The following is a 15,896-nucleotide window of genomic DNA, read 5'->3' as shown; positions in this document are numbered from 1 at the left end:
TTCACAACTTTGTAAATGCCACAAGCACGTTTCTTGTTTGTTGAGCAAACAATTTTCTGTTTATTTACAAACTGCAATCAAGTTTCAGTGACAAGTGAAACGAAAAAGTTGCTTTAAAAAAACAAAGGTGGGGTTATTTTACATTCTTAACCTTTGGTTAAGTCATTGGGGAAAATTATTTTCAACTTTGAGTCATCATAAATAATTGGCGATGAAGTTGTTTATATAGCATTGTTCTGAGCTTTTGTTTGTCCTCATAAATCCATGGTGTGTGATTTTACAGAGTCCTCTCCCTGTAAAACATGTGTGAGGGACTACTGTCAACTTCTACGTCAGAAAAGTAATCTTGTTTCGGACTATCGTCAGATACTTCGTTTGCATTGTGGAAAACCCAGGTATGAATTGTTTGCATGACCTATCACATGTATTCATTGACACTACAATCGAAAAAAATACTGTTAGAGAATGTATATACAGTACTTTTAAATGCTGTAAGGCAGGCACTACTCCTCATGGGGAATTTTAAACTTTCTGGAATTCTCTCCAAACACAATTTTTATGAAATTTGACCACAACCACTTTAACCTGGTGTTGGCTTCGCGGTTAGAGTGGTGGCTTGGGATCCGAGGGTCCTGAGTTCAAGCCCCGTTTGCCGCTGAATCAAAACCAGGGGGTTGACTCAGCCTATCATCCTTCCGAGGTCGGTGAAATGATTCCCAGTGCAGCAGCCAAAAGGCTGCACATGAAGGGAAGGGGGTATTGACAGATTTATAAAATCTGGTGTTGGTGTGGTGCAGGAATGATGGGCCGAATGGCCTCCTCCTGTGCAAAATTTTCTTGTAATTCCTTGTGCAAAAAAAAAAAACCTTCATCACCCATGATGTCCCAAAGTTTGTTCATGAAAAAAATAATCCATAACTTTCTTCTCCGTTACATATTTTGTGGGTCATCCATGCTTACCAGTGGTTCCCTTGTTTTTCTTATCAAGCCACTACCAGGTGAGCGCCCAAGGGTATTGCCCCTATTTTTCATCTGCATGTGTACTGTACTTTTGGCTGTCATAATCGAGTGCTATCAAAAAACTTTTGTTGTGAGTGTAATTTTCGTAAAACTTTCCCCAAACCCTACAATATGTGTGGACAACGACCTGTATGTACTCCATCAAGCAGTCGTCGAAGATGTCTCGCCACTCTATTACTTTAGCTGTGAAATTAGATGTGGTAAAAAATCATGAGCATGGAGAGCTTAACCTTCTCCCTTCACCCACACATCTCCAGGCCACCACATGCAATCTGTTTGATTATCGTTGAGTACAGTACTGTGCTCATTTATTTATTTTTCTTCAACTTCAATGTATTTCTGGTGGGTATTCATTTAATTATACATTTAGTGTAATGTATTTATTGAGTTAAAAGCAGGGACCTGTGGAACAGGGTTCCGTGGAAAACCCTGTCTTTATTTGCTTGGTGTATAAGTAACAAAGCACTGCCTTGCATGCTCCTGGAAGTTTATGTTTACTGCTACCAACCCAGCATTAATTTTAGTCATCCCCACACTTATTGCCAAAAAATAATGTTATGAATTTGTTTTATGTTTCCAGAGATCAGACGTTGAAGTGAAAATAAATGATAAATTGCAAAATGCCAGCGTTAATGATGGTGAATGAAAGTGACGATCAGGAAAAAACGTGTTTTATACAGCTCACTAAAACAAATGTGGCAAATTAGCGTTCTAGGGGCATCGCCTTTGTTTCCATGATTGGTTAAGATGTAACGTGTTCTGTTACAGTGACTATTGCGAGGATTGAGATTTTGCAACAGCATGATGGGAGTGTTAACCTTCAGTGACATCTCGTGAAGTGGCAGACGTGAAAGATGGATTGAGTTAAGAAACACTTATTGAGTTAAGATGGATTGAGTTAAGGGCAGATAGGTTTTTATCGGCTGAAGAATCAACACTTTTGATGACGGAAGTGTCACCTGGCAAGTTATCAATGATCTTACTCTTGATGAGAACAACCATGTTGTTTGCTGTGGTTAATATCTCATGTGAAGCCAACCACTCGGAATTTGTATGATTGGACAGTTCTTCAAGTCTGGCAAACACATTGTTGATATCATCTTCCAAGTTCACACAAAGAACAGGTGGTAATACAATTACATAATTGCAAAGGTTACCCTTCACAGAAGGCAGTCACCCCTAACCCAGTTGCAACAACCAATGAGCATAATGTTCGAGTCGTTTTTGACTTCCTTCATTTGCACCATGAAGTCAATTGAGCACGCGCATATTTGTTCTTAAAGTTAGTGTCGTGCAATGTCAACCTGTGGAACCTCAGCAGTAAATGTCCTTGTTGGTCATGCAAGAAGATGGGGGAAGGGGTCAAGCCTGTCTATACCCACCTGGTTCTGCTTGCTTTGGTCTGACATCGCACTATCCACTATCAGTTTCTCCTTCACTCACTCCTTAATTTACTTTGAGGTTTGATTGCTCGTGCATTGGGTCTGAATCCGAAATTCCTGACAATGTAGGGGTGTTGGGGTTCAAAAATCTGCATTCCTGGACAACAATGTTACAATGCCACCTCTGGATAGCTCCACCATCTGTAACGCTCAACTCTGGCAGGTTATTCATGCTCAAAGTTGGTTTACCTTACCAGTGAGATGAATGAGGCGGATGGGGAACTGTGACGGCGACTACGCAAAGGTTAATTAATTGGCCAGGTAAACCAACGTCATGTGCCTCATTATGGGGGCTACTGTAACAATTGCAACCTTAGACCAATCGCCCCGGGAGTGTTATTTCAGATCAGGACACATTCAACAGTTGCACTGGCAAAGAGGTGAAAGAGGGAGAAGTGATTGGAGGAATGGTGGGGAAGTTTCAAATACAAATAAATAGTGGGAGAATTCAGGAGAGAGAGAAAATGGTGGGAGAAAATCAGACACAGCATTCCAAGCGATTCAAGCACATATAAAAAAAATAGATGTACATTTTCCTTTCAGATCATTCCACCACGGAAAACTTGCAACAATCACTTGGCAGATAATACGTTACTGGATCTGGACACGTGAGGAATGACAGAGTTTTGGTGGAGGGGTAAAAGACAGGATAAAAAAAGAATGGGGGTCGAGAAATGCGCTCCAGTGAACCTTCGGCCGCTCCGACTGAAGCGACCGTAGCCACAGCCAAGCGCCCGAATCTGTTCCTCATGCTTCCTCACTCCCCTTGTCAGGAGAATTCCAATTTTTTTGGAACACTTCCACAGCCCCATCCGACTTGAACAATGCTTTGTTTGGCTCCGGAGGACTCGTTTCATCTGACATGCGGGGTATTGGTGTTTTTAAGGCAGCACGGAACTGGCCTTGGTGCTGAAGACGGCGCACCGGACCATGTAATTTCGGAGCCGCCATGGATTGAACAAACTGTGTGAAATGAGGAATAAGCATTGTGGTCTGAGGGAATGTATGTGTTTGGAAATGAGAAAGGTGTGAGGTGTGAGAGAAAGCAAAGTGAAAGGAATGGGGAACTGATTGAAAGTGCATGCAGATAAATCCTTTGGGATAACAGGCTCTCTGACTTCTGTTCTGAGACAGCTATGGAGAGAGAGAATTTGCTGCTCTATGTTTTAAAAAAATTATATATTTATATATATATATATATATATATATATATATATATATATATATATATATATATATATATTTTTTTAATCTTCCTGATAGTAACGGCGATTGGGGGGGGGGGGGCACAATAGAACATGTGAGAAGACTCCAGCACTTCTGTCTCTGCCTTTATCTTCCTGTGATTGTGGTTGTTGCGTAATTGAGTGAGTGGGTTTGCGAGTAGTTTTTGTACGGAAGCCATTGGAAGTGAATGGTGCAAAAAGAAAGCGATAGAAAGGGGTGGGGATGGGAAGGATCAGACCCTTATGCTGATTACAGGTGCAACACATGGCTATATCATTAATTTTATTCACTTAATTTCTAAACAAAATACTATGACATAACTGCTCTACTTCTATGTGTGTGTGCTTTTTGTTTCTCGGTGTGGAGGAAGTGGGAGGTGCACAAAGTCTGCCCCGAGTCATAAACGTCACTATTTATATTGTCGCAGAGCTGGCGGACCAGGTTAATTTCCCTGACCCAATTTGTGGTGACGGGCGGTCAACTCTGCCAGCCCAGATAGCTGAGCATTTCCTTATTAGGAAGTGGACACATTGATCCTTGGAGAATATAATGCGCGCGGGAGGGGTGGGGCACAATGGCGGAGCGACGGAGGCACCTGGAAGTACAGTACAGCACATAGTCCATGGGCCCAGGCCATAAATTCCACTTGTCGCTACCATCTAAGGAAACCAATCCTAGTTATGATTTTTGAATTGGTGTATATATAGATCATATTTTGATGTGATAACCATTGCAGACTGGCAGCTTATAGTCCATGAGACTGTATCGCAACCGGAGAACACGTGCAGTCCAACCAGGGCATCACAGACACTGTCTCCCATCGATCTAGCAAGCTTGTCAATGTCTAGGAACCATGTGCGGGTTTGCGTACCACACTTCTGATACATGGGGCATGGGATGTCCTTATTGAAGGCAAGACACAGCACGAGGACATCTGTATCTTCGGCATGATCACCACAGCCTTGAACCCAGCCTCTGCTGCATGCAGAGCATGCAGAAGCATTTGGGTGTCTGCTTCCTCCTGCGTGGACTTCAGCTCTGCCACTTCCTCCCAGTGGTCCTTGGTGAGCTTGTAGCAGACCTCCTCGCAGGTTACATCGAGCAACTTTTCCTTCAGTTTCTCCCTTCTTTTTGGTTCTTTCCACTCTTCTACCAGGAACTTGATTAGACTTGCCTTGTTTGAAGAGCTGCAGAGCAGTTTCCTCCACTGCTGAATATTGTGACCCGGTGCGATGCTCCTGAACTGGATTGCTGTGGTTGCACCTCTGTTGCATCTCTCTGCGTCTTTGATGGACGTCTCTCAGTAAACATCGAAGACAACATCAATGCGTTTACTCTGGGCTCCATGATGAAGAGCCGTTGACAGTATCACTTCAGCCAGTTGTGAAAATGTCCTGTCATTCCCTTTCATCTTCTGTACCAGGCTCATGCCATCAATGACAGTTGCTGATGGCTCTGCAATAACTTTAGCAGGAGAAACACTCTTTTCCAGCTCTCTGGCAAGGGTTGCTTTGTTCATCTTCCGCAGAGATCCATCGCCATTAGCAATTGACCATGGCAAGGGCCCCAAGTGGTGCGCCAAGACATCTCATATGTGCAGATCTCGACTCTGAGCAACGAGGATTATGTGCCCAAACAGGTTCCTGTCAGCCTTGAGAACAATTTCTTTGGCCTGCGCTTTGCTGGTTGGTTTCTTCCTGATGTGGGTGAATGTTTTCAAGTTCCTTTTTGTCATCTTGTCATTGAACTGTGCAGTTGGTGGATTTGTCTCCAGGCGTTTCTTCTTGAAATCCTGTTATGCCTCCTCTTCTTCCGTGCGAGCTGCGAGGAGGTCATTGGAAACATCAGGAGGAGCAACAGTAGCGGTCGACAAGCTGACAAACTGTGCTTGATCAGGACTCAGTGGATCCAGCCAGCTGTTCTCCATGAGATCCACCAAGGATTGGATGTCAGCCTCATCCCTCCGGATCCGAGGTAACTGCAGATCTGGATGGTTCAGCTGGGAGTGACTTCGACCTACCATATCCCTCAGGTGCCCAAGGTACATACTGCGGTAATCTGACGTCAGATAGTATCGGGTCACAGCTCCTGGATTCAGGCTGAATCCTTTCGTTCCTCCAGGTGTCTGTGTGTCTTTGTTGACAGTCTCCTCGATCATCTGATCCATGGGAATCCGTCCGAATGGGTTCGTGGTGCCGATCTGAACCGAGATGTGCCTTAAGATGGGAAGTATGCTTGTTTTAAGTGTGCAGATAACAAATCTGGATATCCTGAGATGTTATTGAATGATATTACCTTCATGGGATGTGTCAATAGTCCATTGTGTGATTTTTTCCCCCAAAACGTCAATATCTCAGAATGGTGAAATGGTAAAAATGCAAAATACATACACTAAGCTGTTCTTCTGGAACGGTTATCACATATTTAAATAATCATATAGTCCCTACCAATAACTTAGTAGCCCTAAAGTTTGGTTTCCTCAGATGGTACCGATATATGCCTGGGCCCATGGACTAACAGGGAGGTGGGGGGGGGGGGGTTATACTCGAACCCCATGACAAATACACGGACACAGCAACTTAAAATAAACATATTTAATGAAAATAGATAAATATTTACAAAGGACAATAATCATAATATAATAATATGTGAGGTAAATTAATCCTAAAGTCTAAATTGAGGTGCCTCTACACACAGATTAAAATACAGACAAGGGGAAACAAAAGAAAAGAAAATCCTTCCTTTATTTTTGCAATTAGCTTGGTCCAGAGGTGGTCTTTATGGAACTTGGAATCGATGTGCTTCGTAGACGTGTCCAAAAATGGTGCCAAGCCACTCCCTCGCAGCAGGAACGATGTACGCCAGGCAATTCATGAGCGGTATTCAACACCAAGGCTCAGAGACCCTGTGCAGTTTCTTTGTTGATCATCCTCACCGACGCTGCGGCTTTGCAGAATTCCGCCGTCGCCTTCGGTGATATACACAAGGGCTTCGAGGCCCATCTCCTACGACCAGCCAAGTGTCGATGACCAGTGTCTCGCTTCACCAAGCAAACCAAATCGCCTCAGCACGGATACGAGAATCGCGCCGTCGTCTTTATGCATCTTTCATATATGTATATATATATATATATGTATATATATATATATATATATATATAATGTTCACATACAGTGTGTGTATATATATATGTATATATATATATACATATATATATATATATATATATATATATATATATATTATTTATATTGCCTGGTGTTGGCTTAGTGGTTAGGCTAGCGGCTTGGGATCCCATTGGGATCCCAGGGTCCTGAGTTCAAGCCCCGTTGGATGCTGAATTAACACCAGGGGGTTGACTCAGCCTGTCATCCTTCTGAGGTCGGCGAAATGAGTACCAGTGTACTGGTCCCGGTGTATGTTCCGGTTAGAATAGGTGTACCATATCCCTGTGTGTCGTAAGAGGCGACCAGGGTTGGTGTCAGGAAGGGCATCTGGCCATAAAAACATTGCCTCAAGAAAAAGCCCAACCCCTGCACAGCAGGGAAAAATGGCTGTAAAAACGGCTATACAGTAATCCCCCGCAATATCGCAGTTCACCTATCGTGCCCCCGCTTCATTGCGGGTTTTCCCTTGGAACCTAACTATTTTTTTCTGCGGATTCCCCCGGTATATCGCGGTAATAATATATAAAATATAAATGATTTAAGCAATAAATTATAATGCGTGGCGCTCGACCAGTCACACAACGCACGAGACAAAGTTTCGCTTGTGAACTTCGAATATTTTCTATGGTTTTTCCCCAAGCCCTACGATGCCGCCCAAACGCCCTGCACCATCTAAGGCTTCTGGCAAGGAACCGAAGCGCCAGAGGAAGGTCCTGACACTCCAGAAGAAGGTGCTCGATATGCTTTGGGAAGGAAAAAGGTTTGCCGCAGTTGGACCCCATTACAGTTTGAATGAATTGACCATACGCTACATCAAGAAGGACCAAGCCAACATCAGGAGCCTATCAAACCCAATCGTGTTTATACAGCGCACACCGTTTAATATTCGCAACCCAGGTCAAAAAACCAGTAAAGACCAGTAGCTTACTGGTCAACTGGTACCAGTTGAAAACCAGTAGCCAACTGGTACCAGTAAAGCCAGTTGGTTTCTTACTGGTTTTAATATGGAAATTGGAATAGAGTGATATATTACCAGTTGAAATACATGTATTTAACTAACTGGTATCAACTGTGACCAGTACATTGTAACTGGTATCAACCTGGAGACCAGTACATTGCAACTGGTATCAACTGGGACTAGTACATTGCAACTGGTATCAACTGGAACCAGTAAGACTTTAACTGGTACAAATATGAGCTACTGGTTTTTTTCAACTGGGAAATTGGAATTCTGACTGAATTTAACTGGTACCAGTTGAAACCAATAGAGACCAGTTAAAGACCAATTAGAACCAATAGAGACCAGTTGAAAATGTGTACTGGTTTTAACTGGTTTTTCGACCTGGGAATGGAGAAATCAAACCCAATTGTGTTTATACACCGCCCAGCGTTTAATATTCACTCGATATAAATCAAACCCAATCGTGTTTATACACCGCCCAGCGTTTAATATTCACTCGATATAAATCAAACCCAATCGTGTTTATACACCACCCAGTGTTTAATAATCACTCGATATAAATCAAACCCAATCGTGTTTACACACCGCCCAGCGTTAAATATTCACTCGATATAAATCAAACCCAATCGTATTTATACACCACCCAGCGTTAAATAATCACTCGATATAAATCAAACCCAATCGTGTTTACACACTGCCCAGCGTTAAATATTCACTCGATATAAATCAAATCCAATCATGTTAATACACCGCATAGCGTTTAACATTCGCAATATAGAAATCAAACCCAATCGTGTTTATACACCGCGTTTATAAAAAAATAGGCATTTTTAGGCATTTTGGGGGGAGGCGTCCATTTATCGCGGATTTTCACTTCTCGCCGGGGGGTTTGGAACTTAACCCCCGCGATAAATGGGGGATGACTGTATGTATATATGTATATGTATATATATATATATATATATATATATATATATATATATATATATATATATATATATATATATATATGTATATATATGAGCCTGGTGTTGGCGCAGTGGTTAGGGCAGCGGCTTGGGATCCAAAAGGTCCTGAGTTCAAGCCCCGTTGGGCCACTGAATTAATACACCAGGGGGTTGACTCAGCCTGTCATCCTTCCGAGGTCGGCGAAGTGAGTACCATTGTACTGGGCCGGTGTATACCCCGGTTAAAATAGGTGTACCATATCCCTGTGTCGTAAGAGGCGACCAGGGTTGCGTCAGGAAGGGCATCCGGCGTAAAACATGTGCCAAATCACGATGCGGATCATACGGATGATCCGCTGTGGCGACCCCTAACGGGAGCAGCCGAAGGAAGAAGAAGAAGACATATATATATATATATATATATATATATATATATATATATATATATACATATACATATACATATATATATATATATATATATACATATATATATATATATATATATATATATATATATATGTATATATATATATATATGTTGGTGTACAGAGTCCAGGCTCATAGATATAGGGAGTGGATATGAGGTATATCAAAACAAACTCTCACGAAGTAAAAACTGGAGGTTGGGGGGGGGGGGGGGGGTTGACTGGGATAGAAAAGATTGTGGTTTTGGATGGGGGATAATTTGAGATGGTGGTGAACACCTGTTTGAAGACTTGGAGGAGAGAATGAGATTGAAGAGAATGTGGAAGTTGACAGGCAGGAAAAATAAGAAAAGGAACACATGCATGGAGGTGAGCAGTAATTCTGGATTTTGAGAGTTTCACCAGAAGGGGATTGCTGCTGGATGGTGTGCCTCTACAGATACCTGTGAGGGACAGAGCCAATAGTAAGCAGAGAGTGCAAAACCAGAAAGGAGGTGGTAAAACACAGAGAGACCACCAACCTGTCTCCATTGAGAGTACCAAGCTAAGACTTCAGCTTTGTCATGGGAGATCACAATGATTTTGTGGGCCTTGCTTTCCACAGGATCAAGAAGGCAAGGTGTGAGGCAGGGGTGCCAGCCTAAAGAGGGGAGCAGTACTCCACCAAGTCCAATGGAAGAATCTGGGTTTGGCGGATGCCAGTAGAATGCTACCTGCCTGATGGCATAGTGCCAACTGTAATGTTTGGTGGAGGAGGAATAATGATCTGGGGCTGTTTTTCATGGTTCGGGCTCGGCCCCTTGGTTCCAGTGAAGGTAAATCCAGTGAAGGGAAATCTTAACGTTACAGCATACAATGACATTCTATACAATTCTGTACTTCCAACTTTGTGGCAACAGTTCGGGGAAGGCCCTTTCCTATTTCAGCCTGACGATGCCCCCGTGCACAAAGCGAGGTCCATACAGAAACGGTTTGTCAAGATCGGTGTGGAAGAACTGGACTGGCCTGCACAGAGCCCTGACCTCAACCCCATCGAACACCTTTGGGATGAATTGGAACGCCGACCGCGAGCCAGACCTAATCGCCCAACATCAGTGCCCAACCTCACGAATGCTCTTCTCGCTGAATGGACGTAAATCCCTGCACAATGTTCCAACATCTAGTGGAAAGCCTTCCCAGAAGAGTGCAGGCTGTTATTGCAGCAAAGGGGTGGACCAACTCCATATTCAGGCCCATGATTTTGGAATGACATGTTGGACGAGCAGGTTGTCGACATACTTTTGGCTATGTAGTGTATTTAGTCCATGTATGATCTTGATTTTCTGAACCCTGCTTGCTCCTGTCAAAGTTCCTTGTCCACAGCATCGTTCATCTTGATTGTTGCATCACATTAAAGACTTTTCCTGTTCCAGCAAAAAGTGTCATGCCTCTCCAGTTATGTATTGCAAGGCAAATATCACCTTTTTGGGGGATTAAAAAAAAATTACCTTCTTCCAGTCTAGGATTTTCTCCTTGTTCCCAGGCATCATTACAAATATTGTTTAGCAATTTTTGAATGTCTGGTTCACCAGCTTTGAGCATATCTGCTGATATCAAATGTGTTCCTGGTGCCTTTCCATTCTGAAGTTTATTTATGTCAGCTTTAAATTTTGAAATATGGAATGGTCATGTATCAACATTAAAGTCGTATGTTGTCATCAATATTGGTTTGATTGGGTGGAGGTGTATTGTTAAGGACCTCCTGAAAGTGTTCAGCCCGTCTGCTCCTTTTATCATCTGATGAAGTAATTACCTTCGCATTATCGGCTTTCACTAGGAGGCATTTCTAACTTCCTTGACCAGATAGTAGCTCGGTGATTTGTTATACAGTTCTTGAATCACCCTGTCTCGAAGTTACTTCTGCCTGTTCAGCTTTTTCATCGATTCATGCCTTCTGGTCCTTTCATGCATTCCAAGCTCTAGTTTATTTGCCTCATTCTTTGGTTCTTCCATCTTTTGTTGAATGTCTTTACATTGTTTTATTAGAGTCCATGTTTCATTACTAATCCACTCCTCTTTCTTCCTATTCTTTGGGCCAAGGTTGGTGTGGGCAACTTCTTTTGCACCCTCCTTGAATGTTTCACATTCCTGTTCAATATACCATGCTTCTACCAATGTCTGAAGCTTATTTTTCAGGTCACTTTGAAATTATCCATTAACCGTCTCATTCTTCAGTTTACTGGAGTCATATTTTGTCTTTATCTTTGGCTTAATGGTGTTTCTCAGTTTCACATGTATCTTTCCTATGACCAAGAAATGATTGTTGCTCATGTCAGCTCTTCTAAACACCCTTCTGTCATGTAGAGAGCTCTGTCATTTGAAATTGATCATGATGTGGTCAATCTGATTAACAGTTCTGCCATCAGGGGACTTGTAGGTCAACTTATGGATGTTCTTGTGTTCCAAGAGGGTGCCTCCAACAAGATTGTTGAACAAAACTCCAGCAGTGTCTCCCCATTGTTCATAACTCCAGTACCATTGTTTCCATTTGTCCTTTCCCATGCAACATGGTGACATCCTATCTTTCATTTCTTGTCTGCAAACAACTGCAGGGGATTATGAAGGATCCTATCTACAAACAACTGCAGGGGATTATCCTATCGACTCAAGTGCCCCATCAGCATACAAATGTCATGCTAAGATGTTTATTTCATAATCTCCTGCAGTTGTTTGTAGAATCCATCCTTCACATTCTGTTCACTATCCTCAGTTGGTGCAGAGCATTGGATGACTTATCTTTGCATGGTTTGTTTTAAAATTTGCTGCCATCACCCTTTCATAAATAGGTTTCCATTCTACCTGTGCCTTGTTGCATTTCTGGACATGTATATTGCTCTACCTTGATGGTGGAGGTCATCTTTTCTTCTGGAGTATATTACAGTTGTGTTTTCAACAGAAATATTATTGGATCCTTTCCGTCTTCATTTAGCCATTCAATGTATATCTGTCATATTGTTCCATTTCATGAACTAATTGTCAGGCTTTAGATAGCTCATACAATGTTCTCACATTTCAACACTAACAGCCAATTTTAAAGTGGTGTTTAGCTGTTAAGAAAGAGTAAATTGAACTCGAAGCTTTCCGAGAGCTTTCTCTCCTACTCGTCATCGGCGCATTGTCTATCGAACTACTACTCCTGTTGCAGCTATAAACATGGTTCAATCTCGCACCTGCTTCTGTAGCAATGTTTTTTTCTTCCATGTTGCATGGGAACTGGCTGTGTGCACAACCCTCCTCCTTTGTCTGGGTTTGGGACTGGCAGTACACAAACATTTGGTGTTGTTCAGATGGAGTTTCTTCTTTTAAAGTGAAACAAATTTTACTTTTCTTTTGTTTAAAAATGGGCATTTTCATTCATTAAATGTGCTGTTTTGTCTTGCAATAATTCTAAGGTGTTGACATGCTTGTGTGCAGTTTTGGCTACTGGGTTGGGAAGGCATCAATCGAGCACTGGAAAGAGATCGCAGCAGATCTCTTGTTGGAAGCTGAGGCTGCAATTGTTTCAACTGCAACACAGAAAGGTCTTCATTTTTGTGTTTTCTTTTATGGTCATTTTCCTTGCATTCTCTCCTCTTACAATCCTTCTGTTTTCCCAGGCAATTCATAGTTCCAATATTTTTGCTGAGCCTCGCCAATCTTGGCAAAGAGCACTTTGTCCAATAATGGTGGTTGCATACAGTCTTGGGAGCTTGTTCAAAATAATTAATAAAATCTCTTTAAAATAAATTTGACAGAAAGAGAAACAGAAAATCTCAGGGTTCAAAGTCATGTGCAAAGGTCTTAAGTATTACACTGAAGGGCTTTATTTGTCAGAATGAAAGTATTTGTGTGAGTGGAAAAAGCTGGTGATTAATATCACAGGAGAATTTCACATCACCAATCCAATAAGTCATGACTTTTGGTGCAGGATACCAAAGGACATGAGTAAAGGTTCTATCAGTGGCTGAATTACCCTTCCTTGTATCCCACTGATTCGGTCAGACTTTTATGTTATACAGGCCCCATGGCAAAAAATTCCGAAGATCCTCCCAGCTTTCACGTGCCCAGAATTTCAAATCGTCAAGACTCCCAAATGCAAACACGTCCATTAAACGATTGGCTCGTTACCTTTTTGTTTTCATTTTTTTGCACTTTCTAAGGCTCACAGTGGAGCTGCCACACACATCTCACACATGGACATACAAATGAATACATGAGACACAACACAAGACTGCTCGACAAGACAAACGCATTCACAAAGCTTTGGGGGGAGTGCCTCACTTCCCTAGCACTCTTGGTACCATCGACGTCACAACAATGGCACCACATTTCTCACAACACTCAGTGGGGCATTTCCTCAGGAGGATTTTCCGCCTCCGCATGGTTGCGACCTATGGAGATTGTCCATGCTTTATCCTTTTATATGCTGAACATCAAGCAAGGAAGCAGCATGTATAATTTTTAAAGTAAAATCCATCGCAGAATGAAAATGCAATATGGTGATGCATGTTTATCACTGCAGCAGGTGTACGACTGGGATGGGAAGTTTCAAAGTTCATGTTCCCACAAATTTTCTGCAACTGGGACATCAAAGTTTTTGCAGATGTGCCAGTTGATTACATCATGAACTCTGTTGTGTCATTGTGTAGACAGCCGCTCTGACATGAGTTTGTTTTTGTGTGTGTGTGTGTTCAGTCATTAAGCATAAAATATCATTGTCTTTACTAACCCCACGTCCACCCCTCACCTTTTCTCTCCTTTTTTGTTTTTTTCATATCTCTCTCCCTGTCTCCCTGTCTCCCTGTCTCCCTGTCTCCCTGTCTCCCTGTCTCCCTGTCTCCCTGTCTCCCTGTCTCCCTGTCTCCCTGTCTCCCTGTCTCCCTGTCTCCCTGTCTCCCTGTCTCCCTGTCTCCCTGTCTCCCTGTCTCCCTGTCTCTCTGTCTCTCTGTCTCTCTGTCTCTCTGTCTCTCTGTCTCTCTGTCTCTCTATATATTTATATCTCTAAATATTTATATCTCTAAATATTTATATCTCTAAATATTTATATCTCTATATATTTATATCTCTATATATTTATATGTCTCTGTCTCTGTCTCTCTCACTCGCTCTCGCTCTCTCTCTCTCTCTCTCTGTCTCTCTCACTCTCACTCTCACTCTCACTCTGTGTGTCTCTGTGTCTCTCTGTCTCTCTGTCTCTTTATACCTCTCTATATTTATATCTCTGTATATTTATATCTCTATATATTTATTTATCTATATATTTATATCTCTCTGTCTCTGTCTCTGTCTCTCACTCTCACTCTCACTCTCACTCTCTCTGTGTCTCTGTGTGTCTCTCTGTCTCTCTGTCTCTTTATATCTCTCTATATTTATATCTCTGTATATTTATATCTCTGTATATTTATATCTCTATATATTTATTTATCTATATATTTATCTATATCTCTCTCTCTCTCTGTCTCTCTCTCTCTCTCTCACACTCTCACTCTCACTCTCTCTGTGTCTCTGTCTCTGTCTCTCTGTCTCTCTGTCTCTTTATATCCCTATATATTTATATCTCAAAATATTTATATCTCAAAATATTTATATGTCTCTCTCTCTCTCTCTCTCTCTCTCTCTCTCTCTCTCTCTCTCTCTCTCTCTCTCTCTCTCTCTCTCTCTCTCTCTCTCTCTCTCTCTCTCTGTCTCTCTCTCTCTCTCTCTGTCTCTCTGTCCCCCTGTCCCTCTGCCTCTCTGTCTCTCTGTCTCTCTGTCTCTCTGTCCCTCTCTCTCTCTGTCTCTCTGTCTCTCTGTCTCTCTGTCTCTCTGTCTCTCTGTCTCTCTGTCTCTGTGTCTCTGTGTCTCTGTGTCTCTGTGTCTCTGTGTCTCTGTATCTCTGTATCTCTATATATTTCTATATATATATATATATATATATATATATATATATATATATATATATATATATATATATATATATATATATATATATATATATATATATATATATATATATATATCTGTATATTTATTTATCTATATATTTATATCTCTCTGTCTCTGTCTCTGTCTCTCTCTCTCTGTCACTCTCACTCTCACTCTCTCTGTCTCTCTGTCTCTCTGTCTCACCCATACACACACCCCCCCTCTCATTCCTCCCTCCCGCAGTATAACAACGTTTGGTGAGGCATAGCTCTCCCCACCCCCTGCCCCCCCCCCCCTCCCTGCCCTTCCCTCCCGCCTTGCTTCCCCTCCCTCCTGCTTCCTCTCTCTCCCTCCCTCTCTCCTCTCTTCCTTTCTCTCCCTTCTTTCCCTCCTCTCTCAACCCCCCTCCTTAATGTCCCTGTCAGCTAAGCGACAGGTTGTATTTGCTAGTGTGTGTGTGTGTGTGTGTGTGTGTGTGTGTGTGTGTGTGTGTGTGTGTGTGTGTGTGTGTGTGTGTGTGTGTGTGTGTGTGTGTGTGTGTGTGTGTGTGTGTGTGTTCTCCATAACTCCAAAACTATAAAACCTAGCAGCCTGAAACTTTGCATGCATATTAAGAAAACTCCAAAGAAGTGCAAGAGTGAAAATTGGGTGTTTGTTAATTCATTAAAACAATTGTTTATTGAAATTAAAACAGCTCGGTTAATTAAAACAGACCTTTTAAGACAATTCATGGCCTTATTTAATTATGTCCTTCATCAAGAGATCCTCAGCCACCTCACTCT

The 15,896-nt window shown here is 42.1% G+C and overlaps 1 protein-coding gene across 4 annotated transcripts in view; it reads left to right on the top strand.

Moving 5' to 3' along the window:
- The window catches only part of USP48 (ubiquitin specific peptidase 48), a 180,711-nt gene that overhangs the window by 81,395 nt on the left and 83,420 nt on the right, over nt 1-15,896 (top strand). For all 4 annotated transcript variants that reach the window (XR_015061515.1, XM_085894514.1, XM_085894513.1 and 1 more), the window contains exons 12-13: nt 284-395; nt 12,646-12,752. Coding sequence is in view for 3 of the 4 variants with exons in the window: in XM_085894514.1 (XP_085750640.1) it covers nt 284-395; nt 12,646-12,752 (219 nt within the window). In the remaining variant the exon portion in view is untranslated. The remainder of the gene's footprint in view (nt 1-283; nt 396-12,645; nt 12,753-15,896) is intronic.

This window comes from Eptatretus burgeri, chromosome 9 (assembly GCF_056783735.1).
Source record: "Eptatretus burgeri isolate ZD-2024b chromosome 9, Ebu_testis_v1, whole genome shotgun sequence".
Taxonomy (NCBI): domain Eukaryota; kingdom Metazoa; phylum Chordata; class Myxini; order Myxiniformes; family Myxinidae; genus Eptatretus; species Eptatretus burgeri.
Note: the sequence above shows the minus strand (reverse complement) of the source record. Positions and strands in the feature narration are given on the sequence as shown.